Genomic DNA, 18,352 nt, shown 5'->3' with positions numbered 1-18,352 from the left:
CAAAACTGGGCGATCGGCCAATTGCACTCTTCCTTGTCCTGTCCTGTCTCTTGCTTGCCGCTATTGCCATTGTTCACGAAAATGCAGCCTTTATTTTCTTCTTGGCTACTGTTGCCGCCAATGATGACACTGGAGCTGGGTCCGTGCTTAAGATTTGATTCTCATTGGTCAATGATCTCTACTACCGTTCCCAACGTTGCCTCTGACTACAGCGCTTGATTTGTCGTCTGCAAGACAGCATCATCAACTTCCCAGCAGTACGGAGGGAATCATTCATTTTTGTCGCCTGCTCTGTCTTGACAATGGGACGGTCTGTGCACCATTGTATGCACGTGACTATTCTAGGGGTCTTGCAATCAACAAACGGCCAACTTTCAACCCACTTTTCCCCTCTTCGTCATCTCGCAAGTACTCGTCTCCTCCGTTATCGCTCTCGCCAACATGCCCGCCGCCGTCAAGAAGACTTCAGCAAAGGCTCCTACCAGGTCTAGTGCTGCAGCAGCAAAGTCGGGCGCTGCAACGCATCCGTCTTGGGTCGACATGATCAAGGTTCGCGTTCTCTTCACCGTCCTACGGCGCCTCTTTTGCTCGGATCTTGCTAATGGCTTTCCTCTACACCTTAGGAGTGTATCACTGCCCATCCTGAAGACGCTCGGGGAGGCGTTTCTCGGCCAACAATCAAGAAGGTGAGGCCGCACGAGGGTTATCGTCACCCAGGTGTTGATGGATTCTCCTTCCAGTTCGTCGAATCCAAGTACCAGATTGGCCTGAACAATACCGCCGCCTCTCAGCTGAACCGTGCAATCACTTCCGGTCATGAGAAAGGCGTGTTCATCCTTCCCAAAGGTATGCTACTCTCGCACCGACCCGATGTGTCCGACGGATGATCTCTTTGTCATAGGACCATCAGGCAAAGTTAAGCTCGCACCCAAAGTCCGTGCTGATGCCGCCAAGGAGGTACGAGTCCCCATGATGGCCGTCGTTGGGTAAACGCCTGACCCACGTAACAGAACAAACCGGCAGCCAAGAAACCAGCCGCCACTGCTACCAAAGCCAAAGCTCTTGCCAAACCTACCACCGCTAAGAAACCTGCGTCCAAGACAGCTACAAGGACCAAAGTCGCTACTACATCCAAGAAGGCTGCCGCAGCAGCTAAGACACCCGCTAAGACTGCTCGCACGACCGCCGCTGCTACCACCAAAACCACTCCTGCCACTACTAAGAAATATACGTCCAACGCCAAGAAGGCTACGCAGGCAAAGAAGGCTACCGCTGCAACAAAGAAAGTTGCCACCGCGAAGAAACCCAAAGTTGCCACCGCAAAGAAGGCCTCCACTGCGAAGAAGGCTTCCGCTAAGAAGGTCAATCTTCACAAATCCCCCTTCAGACACATCGATTGAACACTTGTGCAGGCGACAACTGCGGCCAAGAAGCCCTCTTCCAAAGCGAAGCCTGCAAAGCTCAAGGCTGACACTCCCGCCTCCAAAGCTAAGCCTGCATCCAAGGCGAAGCCCGCGTCGAAGACCGCTGCTACCAAGAAACCTGCATCTAAGAAGGCGGCTGATAAGGTACGAGACGCGGTTTTTTCTTCGGTCCCACTGTTGATGCGCACACAGGCTTGATGAACCGAATTTTTCATTTCTCGGGTCTGTGTAGTTGGAGAGATATAGGATTTATCTTTGTAGTGTATATATTTTCTTCGTTGTTCTACCTTATTCTATTCCAATGGTCCCCTGTACCTGTCTCTATTGTATTCTGTATATGTACGACGTCCGACCAAGTAGCTCTTGTACCGGTTTTACCCTTAGCTATCTTTTGTATATATTTGTATGCGCGGTACTGGCGCGCTTCGATCATCTCTTTGCTTTGCCCACGACGTGCACTCTGAGAAATTCTATGGACCGTGCTCTGAACGCAAGAGATGTTGTTAAACAGTTGCGGCTGCCTGTAGGCGACATCACTACGCTGCTTGCTCTGCTCAGCGGTCCGCTCGATTGTTTGGGGTTGCTGCCTCCCTCATTGAGAAAATACAACGTTAATCCTCTCTCCGACGACACCACCCAGGTACTTAGACATATACCTACCATCCAGCAAACGATTCTGCAGCACATATTCCCCACATGGGAGGCAGCTCTCGCAAGAAACAGTCTGACGTCAATCCTGGAACAGTACTTCTGTCCGGATAGCTTCTCGTATGCTCTGTCATCATCGGGGGATGTTGTGCTTTTTGCCTATTCGACCATTTTGTCCATATCTTTATCTGGTTATTCTATTCACCTTTTGGAACGTCTCACAACAGAGTATCCAGTCGATCGGTTATATAAAGCTATCTTCTCCCGGGGTAGCAATTCGAAGAAGGATATGCTATGGGAAGACTGCATACGCAATTTTTCTGCTGTGCCAGCGAAAGTGGCCAACTTTGCTGGTACAGATTCCATTCCCTCCTCGCTGGCACAAGGAAATTACTTTAACAACCTCTCTGTTCGCTGCGAAACTCTCATTTTCTCGCTAGCCGTCAATGGTAAGCATGAAAATGGTACGACACATCTATCCCTTAAAGGGAGCTGTAAAGTCTAAAGCACATGTCAGATGTTTCATCTATTGTTTCTCTTCTCGCCAAGTCGGTGCATATCGGTCTGTTTCCTCCAAATCTTCCAACATTGCCATCGCAAGCATCCTTCTTTCAGGCAACACTACCAATCATCAGGAGTCGCCTCGATGACAGTGCGAACGAGAGCTGCTACTCCAAGTTTTGGGCTGAGGTTTTCCTCGGATTTCCATCAGTCCTGACATTGCGGACCGTATTAACGTCGCTTTTCGCGTCGTTGAGAACTTTGGACTCACCGCTGGATGGAAGTGCATATCAAAGGGCTTGGGTCAAAAGAGAGGCGTTGTTACTTGACCGATTAGTTGGCCGAATTTCCCTCGATAATAAGGAGCTTTGCGAGACTGCTATTCCCATCATCCTCGGACGCAATTGGGACGAATCTTGCGCACGAATTTTTGTCTGTTGGGTAGCGGGTCCACAGGAACGCGATGCCGACGATAATGGTGATTCTCTTCGTACACATTTTTGGCTCTTACTCATTGATTTCACTAAGCCTTGGGTCATTTTCTGCAAGAGATTGTAAATGTATGGTCTTCACCTGATCATGTCAAGCATTCCCTTCTCGCTCGGCACCAATGTAAGCTAAATTTATTATTTCGATACGGATGGATCCGACTAAGTTCTTGCTCAGATTTTACCGCTCTTCTGGTCTTCACAGTGTCATACTTAAAGCGTAACTCTCCAGAAGTCTCCAGCCTAGCGCAGGGAGGAAACTTCATTTCCGGCGTTAGTTTGTACATCGGACACATGGATGCCTCAATTCGCCGATGTGGAATGCTGGCTGCTGAAGTCGTTGCCCATGCATCCGGGAAGAAACTCAATTTTGAAGACTGGGAGGGCACTGGTGATGGAAAGCCATGGACGAGAGCTCTTCGAGCCTTACTTTATGAACGGGACGTGGACTCCAACATTGTTGTTCTTGAGAAGGAACCCGTTCCAACAAAGAAGACAGAAGAGCCAGGTGATGCCGCATCGATACGCAAGGCGTCACCCCAATCTTCGATGTTACGGAGCAATGCAGGAGACTATGACTCTGATGACTCTTTGACCGGTTATGCTTCCCCGGCCTCTTCGCGCTCTGTTTCTCCCACACCATCTGAATTAGATAACATCGAAAAGGACCCTACACTCAACGTGACTAAAAAGAAAATTTCCAGACCCGTCTATCTCGTTCAGCTTGGGGAACTGCTGCGAAGTAGCGGAGGGGTGCAACAAAGTGATGCGGCTCTTGAAGCTGATAGGATCGAGTTGGCTCTTTCATGCAGCGAAGATCTCATTCGGAGGAAACAGTTTTTTGGAACAGAGCTAGGTCGGTGTATGACTTCACACCCTTGAAACATAGACTCATGCTCAAGATAGAGGAGAATGCTGCCAATCTGACATATGGTCTTATTGCACTTCATAATAGTTACAACTTGGAAAATTTCGACACACGCCGACAAAATGCTCTTGTTGCTCTCGTCGCCTGCTGCCCACGGAAAACCACACCGTGCGTTGGGTTGTCACCAAAATGCACTCATCTGATACCTTTGAACACAGGTGCATAATTGAAGAGTTTTTCAAGAATCAGTATAATGTCGGTCAACGATATGTCATGCTCAATGCTTTAGCACTTGGCGCAAGAGAGATGAGCGGATTGGCGCATCCACCTCTACCCCAATATCCAAGCAAGCTTCTACCTGCATCGCTTCACAGGAAGTACATTACGGGCCGGGATTTTGGAATGACATTGTTACCAGTCATCATGGAAGACCTTACTCGACAAGCCATTCAAAGCGGCAAGGACAGTGCCCTAGCAAGTGCGCCCGCCGTGGTTCGCGAGCGACGGTTGCGCATACAGAAACCGCAAATGGTTGCCGAAGTCAGGAAACCTGAGCACTTGAATGAAACAGTGCCACACAGTGCCGTTAAATTTACAGAAGTCGCTGCAGAATTCTTCGTAGGACCGCTGATGAACCGATTTTGGCTCTTCCTTCGAGACGAGCAAACGCGGGAAGAGCGAACTGCACATCTGAAAGGAAGACAGGTGTATTACGGTGCAGGAACGGGCCTCATTCTCAATTCTCTCGTGCTAAGCTATTTTCTCAGTACGTTGGGCGTCTTGCTTCATGCATCAAGGAATGCACCTGAGTGGTCTGCAGTCTTGGGGCCCGATGCCCTGGAACTTGCAGTGAACATCGGAACTCGGCCAGTTTCGCGAATAGAAGACGAAGAAGAACTTGATAGCGGCGAGGGAGCGAGGAACCAAGAGGGTGGTGGACCAATGGGGAGGCAGGCATCAGTTCTTCAATCTTCATTGGAATTGACCCTTGTGATACTCGAAGGTTATCAGGAGCTGGATGAAGGAAAATCTCTGTGTTTAGAGCACACTGCACTCCTTTTTGGTGTGATTGAGTGGGCAGGCGCCGTGTTTTCTCGACTCGACAAGGGGGAAAGGGTCAAAGGTGGTGGTGGTAGTTCCGAAACCGGTCTACAGCGAGCTGCTGCAGGAGTTGTTCTCAAGGCTGATATTATTACCAGTAAATGGCGTCGGTCAATGATAAGTATGATATAAAAAAGTATTTTACTTTAGCGTCAATTCTCGTGATCTGATTGGCGGGAGGACTCGCACCGACTAGCCACGTGGAAAGCCGAGTAATCACCCAGAGCGCCAGTTGGATTTCACGACCAGCAATGTTCTCCAGATTAGCTCTGCGGCTGCCTGCACGGCTGCCTGCACGACGGGTATCTACGACATGTCCTCGCCAGTCGGATGCTCTATTTGTGGTCCGTAGCCAAGTTTTTCGTTTGTTTTCGTATTATCGACCGTCGTGACAGCATCGGGACACACCGTATAACAACCCCAAGGCATGCAGTAATCCACATCCAAAGCAAATCGACTAAGTGCATTGAAACAGATTGCATTTGAATTCAACGCCGACAATCTGACACGAGCGAAAGCAATTATTGCTAGGTACCCGCCTCAGTACAAGAAGGCAGCAGTAATACCCCTCCTGGACCTCGGACAGCGACAGAACAAAGGATGGACGAGTATCAGTGTCATGAACTACGTGGCGAAGCTCCTCGAAATGCCGCCTATGCGGGTGTATGAAGTTGCTACTTTCTACACCATGTTCAACCGGTGCGTACTACTCGTGTTTTGACTTTTCGAATCTCAAACGCTCTGCAGTGAACCTATAGGTGAAAACTTTGTTCAAGTTTGCACGACGACTCCTTGTATGCTGCGTGGTTCAACAGACATCCTGAATACCGTATGCAACCATCTCGGAGGCATACATCCTGGCCAGACGACGAAGGATGGCAAGTTCACGGTGGTCGAAGTGGAATGTCAGGGCGCCTGTAGCAACGCACCAATGATGGTCGTCGGCGATGATTTCTACGTCAGTGGCTCAACCTTACAGGTCGTTGTTGTCTTACATGCTGTTGTAGGAGGACTTGACTCCCGAATCCACCAAACGTATTTTAGATGCTTTCGCAAAAGGTGAAAAGCCGAAAACTGGTCCTCAGAGCGGGCGCCAAACGAGTGAGAATTCGGCGGGTCTAACAGCGCTTACTACAAAGGTATGTCCAAGAGAAATTGATCGATCTGACTACGCTAACTGTTCATTCCAGCCATATGGTCCTGGAGAATTCTGTAGCCCAGAATTCCAATGAATGTCTAGGAATGATTAATATATATGTCAAGTCCTAAACATCCTTCTGTTGCGTGATTTCATGTCAATATTTTGAACGCCGTTGTCAAGGCATTGGTATCTTAATCATCTCCTTCGCCATCGTCGTAGCCATAGGCTCCCTCCCCTACTTCAGGCAGACGAGTTATCATAAATCTAGGGCCGACAATGAGAAGTCAGCCGATCGTATAGTAGAAAAGCGTACCCGATTTCCTCTTTCAGATCTTGGCAGTATGTATCTACGAGGGATCAGTCAAAGAAGCAAAAGAATGAAGGCACACGTACCGAGAGGAAGATCGGATTTGTCTGTTCCTGTTAAAGACGTTGCGTCAGTACAGGAACGGCTCCAGAACAACTGCATACTCACCAAAGGGCATCTCAATTTCATCAGCAATACCTTCTATGCCCATCAGAGTGAATGCAACGACCGTCACTATAGGTATCATAGTCCAGCCAAGGTCATTGACGAGGGTCAGCGGTAAGGCAAACAGATAAAGGGTGACGCATTGCTTCAGATGAATTCCATCTAAGAGATAGAGGTAAGAAGACGATTGAAACACAGAAGGTATATGCGCACAAGAGGGTGGGATCGGGGTATTCGCAACACGCTCCATGGTCGTCATTTGGTCGACCATGCCCTGAATTCTGTGATGGTCGCAATAAGTCAAGGGTCATTTAAAGATGTCGAGAAACTTACAATTGAGTCATTGCATTCGTACCTGTGCCATTAGTCAGGGTTATGATACTTGCCGACATACGAACAACTCACCTGCTGGGCCAACAGTTTCTAACAGTCCATCTCGACGAAAACAGAATATCATTCGGCCCAATTCATGAGAAATACTGCGCGTAGTCAGTCTAAGCATGAGCAAATCATTGGACAGATACTAACATTAATGGAAGAGGAAGAGAGGTTTCCTCCGCGAATTGAATTGACAGTAACGGTGTCGTCTGACTGATAAGGTTCGGTTTGCTACGCTTTACACGCACTCGCTTCGTGGCATTGGGTCGGTCAAGGGACGTCATGCCGCTGCTGTCACTTGGTGCTGGCGATGAGCTACGCGTCGCTGAATATGCGTCAGAACGATACCCCATATCTTCTGCTTGGAGGAATGAGGGTGGGAGCAATCCACGATAATCTTCCCAGTTGGTACCGTCTTCTCCGCGAAGGTAGTGCTTGACTGCATAAGCAAACGCCAGACATAGATGCAGTGCGTCTGCCTTCCTGCGTTCCAACTGTTTGGGTGTTATTGTTTTTGCTTTTCCTTTGATGGAAATCTCTTGGTCTGAAGGTGGAGGCGCAACATTTACCCAGACCAGACGGGAAAGATTTCGGATGTTGGATGTCATGGATGCAAATGACTTTCGTCCTTCCCAGTAACGATCATAAGAAGTGCTTTAGTGTCATCAGCTGACAGACATATGCTTTTGAAGGAACCGACGTGCCCATTCCTGAAAGGAGAATGAGAAGGAATCAGCTCTGAAATAAATACGCGTACTAACCTGAATACTAATATAAGGCCAACCTTGAGGGAGAAGTCAAGACATGTACATCTGGTAGAACGCACGCTAACTTACAACCACAGATAGCAAAGGAACGACGGAGTTCGTAAGTTGGACCTGATGACCCTTGGTATGTGCATATGCAACAAACGTCGCAAAAATCGTGACTGTTAATACAGGCCCCCAGATGCGAGGAATAACCTGGCATTTGATCAGGAAACATCTCTCATCGCAGAGGATGAACGCACGCTGCCCTTAAGTCTGAGGACGTCAGGAAGCCACGAGTACTGAAGCAGTAAATGAGTGGCAGTCATTGCGTTGACCCGTAAATTTTCACCTTTCTTAGATGCCTCCTCTTAATCTTCGGTGGCTTCATGATGGATGGTTAAACCATTAGGAGAGAGAATACAAGAAAGGGATTTACTCACACTTATGATTGGCAGGAAGGAATCTTTTAACGTGGTCATGGATGCCAACAGACAAGGACGATAGTTGCTACAAATTTATTACACAAGTCCCGTGTTTACGTAACATCATTGGCAATATCACGGGTCCGTGTCACCGGCGGCGCAAAGGAACCCAAGGACAAGATTCTGATATGATGCATTCTACATACGACGTATCCAAGGGCTTTCTTTCTTACAAGATGGAGGTACGACGTCTTTTTCCAGTAGCGTTCGAAAAGGCCAGAAGGGGAACAAGGTGGCCACCCCGGTGAATAATCCGCTACAATGAGTGCGTGAATGAGATAATCGCGTTGATAGTAATAGCGAAAGACATTCTGTCAGACTCTCGATTGGCATATCATCAGAAACGCAGCGGCGGATGGAATGTTGGCACATCCCGACACGGGGAAACGAGTCCACAGGCTTGAGAACTTCTTTGGACCCTTAGGCTCAGCTCGTGTTCGGAATGGTGAAGGGGTATAAAGTGGCACTGGCAAGACCTGCTGAGCCGGCCTGACCGGCATCGAGCAATGGCTACTATCGACGAATGGAAACGGAAGGATAGGAGAGGTCGCAATGTACCAGACTGGGTCACAAGTAGCCATGAAGGACAGACGACTTCAGAGAGCAGGCCTATTCGAGGCCAGGCGCTTCCGAGACGTGAAAGCAGCGGTGATATGCCTGGGGGAAGACGGTGGAGATGTCAAATTGGATGGTTTTTTTCATATGGTTGTGTCCAGGAGAGATGTTTTGAGGTAACGGCAGTGATAGCACCGATAGGGCTTTCGGGGTTGAAGGAAAAAAACTAAGAGAGTTACGAGAAACCTGTCAGAAAACGAGGTAGCACAAATGAGGAAAACAAGCACCGTCGTAGTGAGCGACGATACCGACCAGGTCCTGCATTCGACGTAGCTGGAGGTTGTGGTTGACCGTATAAGTGGGTAAAAGACAACAACGAGCCAAAGATGGCGCCCGTCCAGAAGTATCGCTCTTCCTGAAGCTCAGAATACGATATATCGATGTTTGTCTGTCGAAGTTACAAGAACAAAATCCGGATGGAAAAATGTCACCAGGTACCTTGCAATAGTGCAAGGTCGACATGTTGAGTCTTGCGAATACCATTCGCATTGGAACGATGGCGCGTCATTCTCCGTTGTGCACAGTATTCCCCAAAAGTGAGGGGAATGAGAGTTCGATGTCGCGCGTGAAGGTGGAGAAAAGGTAAGAGTTTGCTGTTTGGGTAGTTGTCACGCCCATAGGTCGCGTGGAGCACGTGCACGACACGTCAAGACTCAAGATTCGGGACTCGGTCGACTCGGAGTCCGACTTCTTTCTCGACCATCACCAATCAATTCGGACGCAAGCCCTATGGACGTTGTGCAAGCTGCGGCGTCCGCCCTATCTGCGTCTCGTAAAATTGAAAGCGTCGATTCGTCGTTGAAGCACGTATTGGAGGCGGTGAAGCTGCTGGTAAGTCCATACCCGGTCCGTCGAATTTGCATTCAATGAAGCCTATTGCAGGATCTCCCATCTCCGTCTTTGAACGTCATTGAAAAAATAGGATCTTGCCTTCGTAAACCTCTTCTACCGCTCTACCAACATTGCACCAATCTTGCGCTTCGATTCTGCTCTGCTACATTAATCTGTATTTCCGTCAAGAAGGTCCAGCCTGCTCTGCTAGTTCAAGCTAACAGCCTTGTTGCGGCTTGGCAGGCAACACAAACTGCGCTACTTTCTGGTGTATTGGTCCGCGACCCATCGCTCTTACGCATCAGACAACAGCTAATCATCTGCCAGGATTTCATCGAACGAAACCCCACAAGTTGTTCGTTTTTAGGGCTATTCGCTCAACACTTAACCGTCCACAGATGAAAACAAGAAAAGTATCGCTACAGTGTTATATCCTGTGCTATGCGACGGCTACTTTTTGAGGACACAGTCTGAGCGTTTAACAGTTGGTGTTAATCTTGTCTGCTCGGCAGGTCCTTTTCTCTTATTTTGCGCGCATATGTTCATATGCATTAAACAGGCGTATATCTTGCTAACGGAAACTGCATCCCTGAGTGAAAATCGGCTCGCGCTGCAGGACCCAAAGCTGCTTGGAGCGTGAGTGAAAATCTACAACCAATGTTTGCTATTTCTTAGCCAAGTAGCAAACGTATCGGTCGTACGCTTGCTGGATGCAAAGGTAATCACTTCCTGGTATTGTCCTGAGCCTTAGCTAATATGAAACAGATTATTTGGCTATAGAAGCCCTCTTAGAACTCTTCGCGAGCATCCTGCCACCCGCCACAAGGGGTGGAAATGACAAACGGAGGCGCTTCCTACGGCTGACGTTCGATTCAGAACTCTTCACCTGCGATGCTCAACTAATAAAGGTCTTATCCTCGCCGTCAATTACTGATTGGGAAACGTTGTCGGTAAAGATTATCGCAACACTGTCCAAGTCAGATATCACTTTGTGAGCTAACCGAACTACGGTTGTGTACCCTTCTGACATACCGTTAGTCCGCAGCCCTTTAAGATTGCGTCTTTGCGAGTTGCGGATACATTCCCCAACGTGGATAACACCATCTACCTTGACAATAAAGGTTTCACGTCCAATATTGACGAGGTAGGGATTCGCATCTGTTGATCTGTCAACTTATGTCCTCCGTTTTTATAGAACGGAACCTACGAGACCTTTCATGTTCCTTTCGCTAACATCCAGAAGATAAAACTTAACGCAACTGGTTCTTCGTTGTACACTGTTGTCACTGCAGATCTAACGTCATTTCCTATCATTGATCGGACATCCGGAAGCCAAAATTTCACTCGAAATGCAACGATGGTTTTCGAAATTTCCAGCACAGACAAGGAAAGATTCGCCAAGGGCCTGAGGACTCGGAATTTGGTTTGTCTTTTTTCTTGCCGCCATCCCCACCGGCTTCTTCATTCTCATCAGGGCTTAATCATCGCACCAAACGAAAGAAAAGCATCGAAGCTCAACGTCGACCTCCCATTAGACTCCGCATCTAATGGTCAATCATTTCCAGTGAGTTCTATCTAGTTTGCCAGAGATATGGTGCTGATTCATGCGGTGATAGGAAAAAGCTGAGCGAGGTGAATCGTGTTGGTCCTATCTTTGTTCGGTCAAGATGAGTTCATGACGTCCTCTAGTGTTGGGCGTTGAGGCTTCTTCTGATTACCATTTCCTTCAAACTCCCTCTGCACCGAGGCTTCATGATATTTCTCTCCCTACGTCCACTGACGACCTGAAATGCCTTGACGTTGAGGGTGATCAAGATAATGTCGCACCGAACCCGCCAAGAACCAGGCGTGCCCAGAAACAGAAGGCTGTCGAATCGGATGACGAAATTCAAGAAGTACCACCTATTCTCATAAGTAACGTCGCTCGGAACCCAACAAAACTTCAGTCCTCGGAACAGCAGCCCGCTGTGCCCGCAGAACGTGTTACGCATCCCCTTCCACATCCCCGCACACGTACGCCAAACAAGTCCCTCCCGAAAGCACAAGGCCATCGGGTTCATTTTGGAAGCACAGAGGATACGTCTCTAAACAAAGCTGTCGATGGTTCTGAACCCGAGGAAACATCGAAGCGAAGCACGAAGACAGGTATCATTGCTTGGGTCATATTTTTGATCGTTGCTTACTTTTTTTCAAGCGTCAACACATTCGGTGGCAACTAGAAATCCTCCATCGAAGAAAAGACAGCGGACCGCCGAGATAGAGGATGTTGAAGACAAGGACTCCCGCCCATCAAAGCGTCTAAGACCCCAAAGCCCCAAACACGAAGCTATTAAAAAATCGAAATCGCCCGTTTTCAAGAAATCTGTTATCGCGCCAAGACGCTACAAACGCAAGGGTCGAACCTCGTCACCCACACCATCCACGGCGGCGTATATGGGATATGACAAGACACCTTCTGTCTCTACTCCTAAGCAAGCTACTTCAAACCGGCCAGAAGGGCAATCAATCTCGGCACCTCGTTCTACTCGTGTATCAGCTATGAAGGGCAGAGGGGGGAGGGCGCAAGCCAAAGGTGTCGTCTGTGTTAAGGCCGAACCGCCCCCAACCCACAAGGTTAAGGACGCTAAGAACACCGCAAAAGACGGCCAAAAGGAAGCAAAGGTGAGCACGTATATACCAAGGTATGCCCAATGAACTAACCGACTGCTGGCATTAGCCCACGCGTCGTTCAGAACGTGCCAGGAAAGTTATAGACAAAACCACCAAAGCAAACACTGTTGCAATATTTGTATCTCTTTGGTCGAGAATTACTCACTGACACTCATTGTCAGGTCGAGCATCAATCGCCTGTCAAACCGGAACCGCAGGACAACGAACTCTCCACTGAAACGAACGTGTGTATTCGTTCTAATATCTCTAAATGTCGTTACAGTAACACTCGGTTATAGGCCAACATGAAACCCGACGAATCCAGAATGCAGGTTGCACTGGGATCAGACACTTCTCTTCCGACGGACCATGATTTGATGGAGACGGAAACATATACTGACTTTATTGTCCCAACCAAAGTGATCCCCCCATTTTCATGCAGCTTGAACTGTCTCATCCTACTTGTTTTCTATAGACTGAGGAGCCGACTACAAAGAGTGTCACCATGATAGATCTGACATTGGACGATTCGCCCCCCAGTATCACTAAACGCAGTAAGGACAAGCAACGCCAGAATCCTGCTCACGTTTTCACTTTCGATGCAGACCAACTTGTGTCACTGAATTCTGATGGTTCTATTGCAAAGAAGTCCATAAAGTCTCTGGACGTTTCCTCGAAGGTCCTTGCTACAAGTCTGCGAACTACAGAGGAAGCCGCGAACGAGTCGACCACGCCGAGCCCTACGGATCCGCAGAACAGGCCCGCAGAAACTCGTAATAGGACAGAAAAGCCCGTAGCCTCTCGGCAAGTTTCAGTTCGACAGCAGCAACCCGTTAGAACTTCCGACAGTATTTTCAATCTGGATTGTGACCCTGCGATGGTGCATACGGCTGTTACGAAGCCGGATGCGTCTCTCGACGTCTTGCCTTCTACTTTGCCTTCCTCCGCTAAAGGTCCTGCTTGTCTTAGCTCCCGTCTACACAACAATGCTGGGAACGCTGATCCAACAAACCGCACTGGTCGGCAAGAGACTCCTATCTCCCTTTCAGATCGAAATCAGAGTCTCCTCGTAAAAGAAAACTCTTCAACTGGAACCAAGCAGAAATTTGATATACCCTTGAGGACGATTTCTTCTCGAGGTACGCCACTATTCGACAAAACCAACTCCCTCGAATTTTCTTTCCGCACCGAACAATATTCCCCCCCAAATGTAATTTCCAAATCATCCAAACACGGTATGCTCTGTTGCCTGTCTATACCGGCAGTCTGATTACTTTTTAGCAGCCCGGCCTATGTTTAACATCGAAGAACTCGAAGAATACGGCGAACAGCGTCACAGACGATATGAGAAATATCATGACTACCGTAGCGGCCATGTGGATCACGATATCATCCAAGTAGGTTAACCAAGCTACCTCTCCTCTTGTCAGCCTAGTGATCCATCATCGTTGCAGATCTTGGGTGATATACAGGATGTCAGTCATTTTTAGTACTGAAAGGCATCCTTACCCATCATAATAACAGGTCATCGTAGACAAGATTTCAAAACGATTTGATCACGTCAAGACAGATGTACGTGTTGGACGCAGGTCCATTCTTCGCGAAGCCGCTGTCGAGCTTGAAAAAATGCGAGTAGACAGGTAGGTTACTCTGATTGATCACGGCACGCCCTTTCATTTTCATCTATTCCAGCATCCAGCACTTTAACAGTCTTGTTGACTTGGAATCCGAATATTCTTCCTACATCCGGAACCTTTCTAATGGATTAGAAGATCTTCACAAGGTGAATCTTCAAATAACACGTCGAATTGAAGAAGTACTGCAGACGCATGATCGTCGTTCGCTGTCCAAATTCTTTCTTACCTTGTCTTCTCCTTCTCCTCGTGTATTGCGTTCATCGTTTTGACACCGGCACGCACATGTCCTTTGCTCGCCATAGCATGTTACAGTTGTAGTACTTTGTCGAATTTGAATTTTACCGGCAACGTCATCCGGTATTCCCGTGCTGAAAATCCAGTGTCAAAATTTGCATGTTTTCTCTTGTTAGACGGGCCTTTGCTCGACAAATTCGAGTTGATGGTCTTCGCAGAGAACGACGTTTTTATTCTTCAGGCGAAATCTGCACGGATGCTCTTCTACCCCCGAGAAAACTAAATTTGACAGGCCATGCACAACGATGCAGTCAAAAGCAAGTGACGTATGGTGGACGACGGCATCGATCACATCTTAGTCCTGTTCTACTACGTTCTTCAGTTCAGCCTTCCATAGTGCGACTTTTATCACCTCTATCACTCTGCAATATGTCCACTGTCGCCACCGCGGATCCTAACCGCCTGCCGACGAACGTGAAACCCACCCATTATGATGTGGCTATTCGTACAGATCTGAAGAACCTTACCTTTGAAGGATTTGCGAAAATCAGGCAAGAATTGCTTATGACGGGTGCCATAGCATCGAGCTAACAGGTCCGCATACAGTTTGGATGTTAAGGAAGAGACAAGCACGATTGTACTGAACAGTGCTGATCTGTCATTCGAACAAGTGTAAGTCGCTACAGTGAGAGACCGATTAATTTAGTTTGACGATGCTCTTTCTTCAAGGACCCTGACCACCGACACCAAGAAGGAAAAGCTAATTCCTACCAGCCAGACCGTGGATGGCGATTGCATCTCATTCACATTTCCGACTTCTCTTCCTGCTGGCTCCAAGGCTCAGCTTAGTATTGGGCCGTACAAGGGTGCTTTAGGAAACAGCATGACAGGCTACTACCGCTCAGAGTACAAGGAAGGTGGACAGACCAAGTACTATTCCCTGACCCAGTTTGAGGTGCGTTCATCAAACAAGCTTGGATTGGATCTGACCGGACCGACAGCCCATTGATGCCCGACGCGCCTTTCCATGCTGGGACGAACCTCTCCTCAAGGCGACCTTTGCTATCACCATGATTTCTCGTGCTGACACGGTCAATCTTTCAAACATGCCTTCCAACTCTGAAACAGTCTATGTTCCCGGAAGTTCGGAGTTTGCAGTATTAGAAGAAAAGTTTCCGTCTCTCCAATCTTTGGACGGGAAATGGAAGGTCACCACCTTTGATACGACGCCTCCCATGTCCTCGTACATCGTAGCCTTTGCAAACGGTCCCTTTTCGTTCCTTGAAAGTTCTGCCAAGATGCCAAGCGGAAAGACAGTTGCACTCCGTATATATGGTACGTGACTTGACCCGAGTCCTAACCGTGGCTAGACGCGTTGTTTCAGCGACTTCCGACTTGATTCATCAAGCACAGTTTGCTCTGGACGTCAAGGAGAAGGTGTTGCCGTTGTATGAAGAGGTCTTTGGCGTGGAATATCCACTTCCCAAACTTGATACGCTGGTTGTAAGTCCATTCTAGGCAAGGTGTGTTCTATGCTCAGCGTTTGGTCAGGCTAGCGATTTTGATATGGGTAACTTATTTGTCTGCCCAATCTCATGCAAACATGGTGACAGTTTTGAACGCTGTTAGGTGCCATGGAGAACTGGGGATTAATAACTGGCAGGACCACTGCATTCCTTCTGGATCCTAACACCACGGACACGAACGCAAAGAAACAAGTCTTTACCACTCAAAGCCACGAGGTGGCGCACATGTGGTAAGTACAGACAGTGAACTCTTTTGATGTTTTGCTTGAGCTTCTCACGTCAGGTTTGGAAATATCACAACTATGGAATGGTGGAATTACTTATATCTGAATGAAGGTTGGTCGCTTTCGCTGTCTCTGACCTTTTCGAGATAAAGATCTGTGTCTAGGCTTTGCTACCCTGGTAATTATTTCTCCATTGATCCACGCATGTGTCACGAACGATTATTCTTAGATGGGTGAAGTAATTATAGCAGGTAGGCGCTTCAGCACATGGTACCACGAGACTTGTCTTAGGGACTTTTTTTCGTAGACAAGTGAACATTCATTACATCTGCTGACGTGTCAAATTAACGCTTGATTCCACAGAGTATTTCCCGAGTTCAAACCCAAATCGGATTTCATTGGTGACCACCTCAACCAAGCTCTTGCTCTTGACGCGAAACGCTCTTCTCATCCTATCGAGGTCGACTGTCCTACAGCTGCGCAGATCAACCAGGTTTGTTGTGTCTTCTGCCAATGCATATCCCCTGGCTAATCCATCACATCCAGATCTTTGATTCTCTATCCTATGCCAAGGCAGCTTCAGGTCAGTGATTCCCTTGTCTTGAAACATCAGTGATGCATTGATGCTGTCGTACCCAGTATTGCGCATGCTTTCGGACTATGTTGGTGAGGAACGTTTCTTGAAAGGGGTCTCGGTGTACCTCCAGAACAAGCTGTACAGCAACGGTACGTCAAAAGACTTATGGGAGGGCATCAGCAGAGCAACAGGATTGGACATTGTCAACCTCATGGAGAACTGGGTTACCAAGGTATCAGCGTGTTCGACGACATGGCCAATGAACTATGAAACAAGCATTGTCTGTAGATTGGCTTCCCCGTCCTTACTGTCACAGAGACCCCGGCTGGCATTCAAGTTCGTCAAGACAGGTTTTTGGAGACGGGGATCGCTGAACGAGCAGAAAATGAAACCCTCTGGTGCGTTCCTGCTGCTATGAATCCCTTGGTGAAAGTTTATGCCATCATGACTTAGGAATGTGCCACTCAACATCTTGTCCGTTGACTCAGGCAATCAGGTTAAAGTTGACAGGTCCGCTTTACTACAAGAACGATCTCAGTTGTTCGCGCTGGACACCAGTAAACCGTTCAAGCTGAATGCGGGAACAGCTGGCGTCTGTGAGTCTGTTTCGTCGCATGTTGAAGCATTAGAATAAACGACTTGACAGACAGAGTGCTGTACACACCTGAACGGCTTTCAAAAATTGCGGGGGAAGCTGCGCAAGTCGACTCGCCTTTCTCTGTCGACGATCGCATGGGTCTAGTTTATGACGCCATGGCACTCTCAAAGGCCGGTCTTTCCAAGTTGAGCAGCGCTCTTACGCTCATAGACAAACTCCGGAACGAGAAAGAATGTAAGCCGAATAGCCATGCAGACTTGTGACTGCACCGCTGACATGGGCACGGGCACCTCATTAGTCTTGATTCTGGATGTCATTGCATCGAATCTGTCTGGACTCGTATCCACCTGGTGGGAATATCCTGAGATTGTGGGCAACTTGAATGCATTCCGCCGTGTGAGTAGTCCGTCGTTCATATCTTACCCCCATCGCTCACCCGACGCAGTCATTGTTCGTTCCGCTGGTGAAAGAATTGGGTTACGAATATTCTGATGGGGAATCTACGGATATAATACGGCTGCGAACGACGGTGATCACACAGGCTGCGGTAGCTGAGGATGAAAGGTTCGTGCATTGATGCTACATATGCTCTTTTGACCGCTAAAGGGGCGTGTAAAGTGTGATAAATGAGCTCAGAGCGCGCTTCGATCATTTCAGGAAAACTGGAGACGACTCTAGAATTCCACCCGGGTTACAACGGGTGACCTACCAGATGGTGCGATGGGGGTGTTTGGCTATCTTCTCCATTGGGGGATGCTCAATTTACGATGCTCTAGGCTGTCAAGTACGGCGGTCGGGAGGAATACGATGCTGTGAAGCAGATACAACTGTCGCCACGGACACCGACATCGAAAACCGCGGCCATGTGAGTGTGGCGGCTAAAGACCGGGACGTTGATGATGATGACAATGACTACAGAATTGCCCTGGGACACGCGCAAGATCCCGAGTTGATCAAGGAGACGTTCGAGTACCTCTTGTCTTCAGCGCGGGACCAAGACTTTACTTACTGGTTGCGTGGGCTATCGACGAACGCCAAGAGCAGACGCCTGGTGGCACAGTTCTTCAAGGATGAATATAAAGTAGTAAGCGCGTTTCAAGATGGAGTAGGGGATCGAGCTGACACGGGCGACGCAGATCTACAAACGTTTCGAGCTGAACGCCACTCTGAAATATCTCGTGGAGGTCGGTGGAACGAGGGGGGGGGGGG

General features: G+C 48.3%; 8 protein-coding genes across 8 annotated transcripts in view; 6 read left to right on the top strand and 2 right to left on the bottom strand.

Annotated features, from left to right (window-relative positions):
- Window positions 1-31: 31 nt before the first annotated feature.
- On the top strand, window positions 32-1,845 carry BT62DRAFT_925261 (uncharacterized protein). Its single transcript, XM_043184762.1, has 7 exons — window positions 32-549; window positions 624-686; window positions 741-846; window positions 902-957; window positions 1,011-1,361; window positions 1,413-1,568; window positions 1,617-1,845. The coding sequence occupies exons 1-7, from the start codon at window positions 442-444 to the stop codon at window positions 1,620-1,622; spliced, it is 846 nt and encodes a 281-aa protein (XP_043046213.1). The 5' UTR covers window positions 32-441; the 3' UTR covers window positions 1,623-1,845.
- Window positions 1,843-5,158, top strand: BT62DRAFT_939781 (uncharacterized protein; the record flags this gene model as incomplete). Its single annotated transcript, XM_043187728.1, has 6 exons — window positions 1,843-2,536; window positions 2,590-3,051; window positions 3,102-3,185; window positions 3,240-3,917; window positions 3,968-4,097; window positions 4,148-5,158. Coding segments are annotated over exons 1-6 (3,003 nt in total), but the record flags the coding sequence as incomplete, so codon positions are not given.
- Window positions 5,159-5,281: 123 nt separating this feature from the next.
- BT62DRAFT_1015670 (uncharacterized protein) lies at window positions 5,282-6,387 on the top strand (the record flags this gene model as incomplete). The annotated part of the gene is given in 6 exon segments (XM_043178233.1): window positions 5,282-5,374; window positions 5,426-5,462; window positions 5,480-5,729; window positions 5,778-5,988; window positions 6,038-6,169; window positions 6,221-6,387. 6 exon segments carry the CDS (start codon window positions 5,282-5,284, stop codon window positions 6,260-6,262), a joined length of 765 nt encoding a protein of 254 aa, XP_043046211.1. The 3' UTR covers window positions 6,263-6,387.
- On the bottom strand, window positions 6,134-8,249 carry BT62DRAFT_983661 (uncharacterized protein; the record flags this gene model as incomplete). The annotated part of the gene is made up of 11 exons (XM_043189802.1): window positions 6,134-6,435; window positions 6,485-6,518; window positions 6,565-6,591; window positions 6,647-6,805; window positions 6,857-6,924; window positions 6,977-6,998; window positions 7,049-7,122; window positions 7,172-7,675; window positions 7,783-7,805; window positions 7,858-7,983; window positions 8,211-8,249. 11 exons carry the CDS (start codon window positions 8,247-8,249, stop codon window positions 6,363-6,365), a joined length of 1,149 nt encoding a protein of 382 aa, XP_043046210.1. The 3' UTR covers window positions 6,134-6,362.
- A 150-nt stretch (window positions 8,250-8,399) lies between these two features.
- Window positions 8,400-9,039, bottom strand: BT62DRAFT_925260 (uncharacterized protein). Its single transcript, XM_043184761.1, has one exon. The coding sequence runs from the start codon at window positions 8,831-8,833 to the stop codon at window positions 8,567-8,569; it is 267 nt and encodes an 88-aa protein (XP_043046209.1). The 5' UTR covers window positions 8,834-9,039; the 3' UTR covers window positions 8,400-8,566.
- A 524-nt stretch (window positions 9,040-9,563) lies between these two features.
- On the top strand, window positions 9,564-10,325 carry BT62DRAFT_21726 (uncharacterized protein). Its single transcript, XM_043180093.1, has 4 exons — window positions 9,564-9,698; window positions 9,750-9,974; window positions 10,026-10,206; window positions 10,258-10,325. Exons 1-3 carry the CDS (start codon window positions 9,597-9,599, stop codon window positions 10,098-10,100), a joined length of 402 nt encoding a protein of 133 aa, XP_043046208.1. The 5' UTR covers window positions 9,564-9,596; the 3' UTR covers window positions 10,101-10,206; window positions 10,258-10,325.
- Window positions 10,326-12,644: 2,319 nt separating this feature from the next.
- BT62DRAFT_21490 (uncharacterized protein) lies at window positions 12,645-13,804 on the top strand. The gene has a single exon (XM_043180085.1). The coding sequence runs from the start codon at window positions 12,853-12,855 to the stop codon at window positions 13,615-13,617; it is 765 nt and encodes a 254-aa protein (XP_043046207.1). The 5' UTR covers window positions 12,645-12,852; the 3' UTR covers window positions 13,618-13,804.
- Window positions 13,805-14,647: 843 nt separating this feature from the next.
- Window positions 14,648-18,352, top strand: part of BT62DRAFT_977287 (leucyl aminopeptidase) — a gene marked incomplete at both ends in the record, with an annotated part of 4,043 nt that continues 338 nt past the window's right edge. Inside the window, 20 exons of the mRNA XM_043189267.1 lie at window positions 14,648-14,769; window positions 14,825-14,890; window positions 14,948-15,173; window positions 15,220-15,553; window positions 15,603-15,725; window positions 15,848-15,974; window positions 16,028-16,080; window positions 16,208-16,223; window positions 16,332-16,461; window positions 16,515-16,551; window positions 16,608-16,777; window positions 16,834-16,943; window positions 16,999-17,141; window positions 17,192-17,377; window positions 17,442-17,539; window positions 17,589-17,707; window positions 17,762-17,858; window positions 17,920-18,008; window positions 18,062-18,227; window positions 18,280-18,327. Coding sequence (XP_043046206.1) covers window positions 14,648-14,769; window positions 14,825-14,890; window positions 14,948-15,173; window positions 15,220-15,553; window positions 15,603-15,725; window positions 15,848-15,974; window positions 16,028-16,080; window positions 16,208-16,223; window positions 16,332-16,461; window positions 16,515-16,551; window positions 16,608-16,777; window positions 16,834-16,943; window positions 16,999-17,141; window positions 17,192-17,377; window positions 17,442-17,539; window positions 17,589-17,707; window positions 17,762-17,858; window positions 17,920-18,008; window positions 18,062-18,227; window positions 18,280-18,327 — 2,460 coding nt within the window. The remainder of the gene's footprint in view (window positions 14,770-14,824; window positions 14,891-14,947; window positions 15,174-15,219; window positions 15,554-15,602; window positions 15,726-15,847; window positions 15,975-16,027; window positions 16,081-16,207; window positions 16,224-16,331; window positions 16,462-16,514; window positions 16,552-16,607; window positions 16,778-16,833; window positions 16,944-16,998; window positions 17,142-17,191; window positions 17,378-17,441; window positions 17,540-17,588; window positions 17,708-17,761; window positions 17,859-17,919; window positions 18,009-18,061; window positions 18,228-18,279; window positions 18,328-18,352) is intronic.

Source organism: Guyanagaster necrorhizus, assembly GCF_019112545.1.
Source record: "Guyanagaster necrorhizus MCA 3950 unplaced genomic scaffold BT62scaffold_1, whole genome shotgun sequence".
In the NCBI taxonomy this organism is placed as follows: Eukaryota; Fungi; Basidiomycota; class Agaricomycetes; order Agaricales; family Physalacriaceae; genus Guyanagaster; species Guyanagaster necrorhizus.
The sequence above is the reverse complement of the archived record's forward strand: the minus strand, read 5'-3'. Positions and strand labels throughout refer to the sequence as shown.

What these genes read in the sequence shown, in the direction of transcription:
- BT62DRAFT_925261 (XM_043184762.1), top strand. Translation starts at nt 442, where the DNA reads ATGCCCGCCGCCGTCAAGAAGACTTCAGCAAAGGCTCCTACCAGGTCT. An exon ending in CTTGGGTCGACATGATCAAG is followed by an intron (nt 550 to 623) that starts GTTCGCGTTCTC and finishes TCTACACCTTAG; the next exon opens with GAGTGTATCACTGCCCATCC. An exon ending in GTGCTGATGCCGCCAAGGAG is followed by an intron (nt 958 to 1,010) that starts GTACGAGTCCCC and finishes CCCACGTAACAG; the next exon opens with AACAAACCGGCAGCCAAGAA.
- BT62DRAFT_21490 (XM_043180085.1), top strand. Translation starts at nt 12,853, where the DNA reads ATGATAGATCTGACATTGGACGATTCGCCCCCCAGTATCACTAAACGC.
- BT62DRAFT_925260 (XM_043184761.1), bottom strand. Translation starts at nt 8,833, where the DNA reads ATGGCTACTTGTGACCCAGTCTGGTACATTGCGACCTCTCCTATCCTT.
- BT62DRAFT_21726 (XM_043180093.1), top strand. Translation starts at nt 9,597, where the DNA reads ATGGACGTTGTGCAAGCTGCGGCGTCCGCCCTATCTGCGTCTCGTAAA. An exon ending in TGGAGGCGGTGAAGCTGCTG is followed by an intron (nt 9,699 to 9,749) that starts GTAAGTCCATAC and finishes AGCCTATTGCAG; the next exon opens with GATCTCCCATCTCCGTCTTT. An exon ending in CGCTACTTTCTGGTGTATTG is followed by an intron (nt 9,975 to 10,025) that starts GTCCGCGACCCA and finishes ATCATCTGCCAG; the next exon opens with GATTTCATCGAACGAAACCC.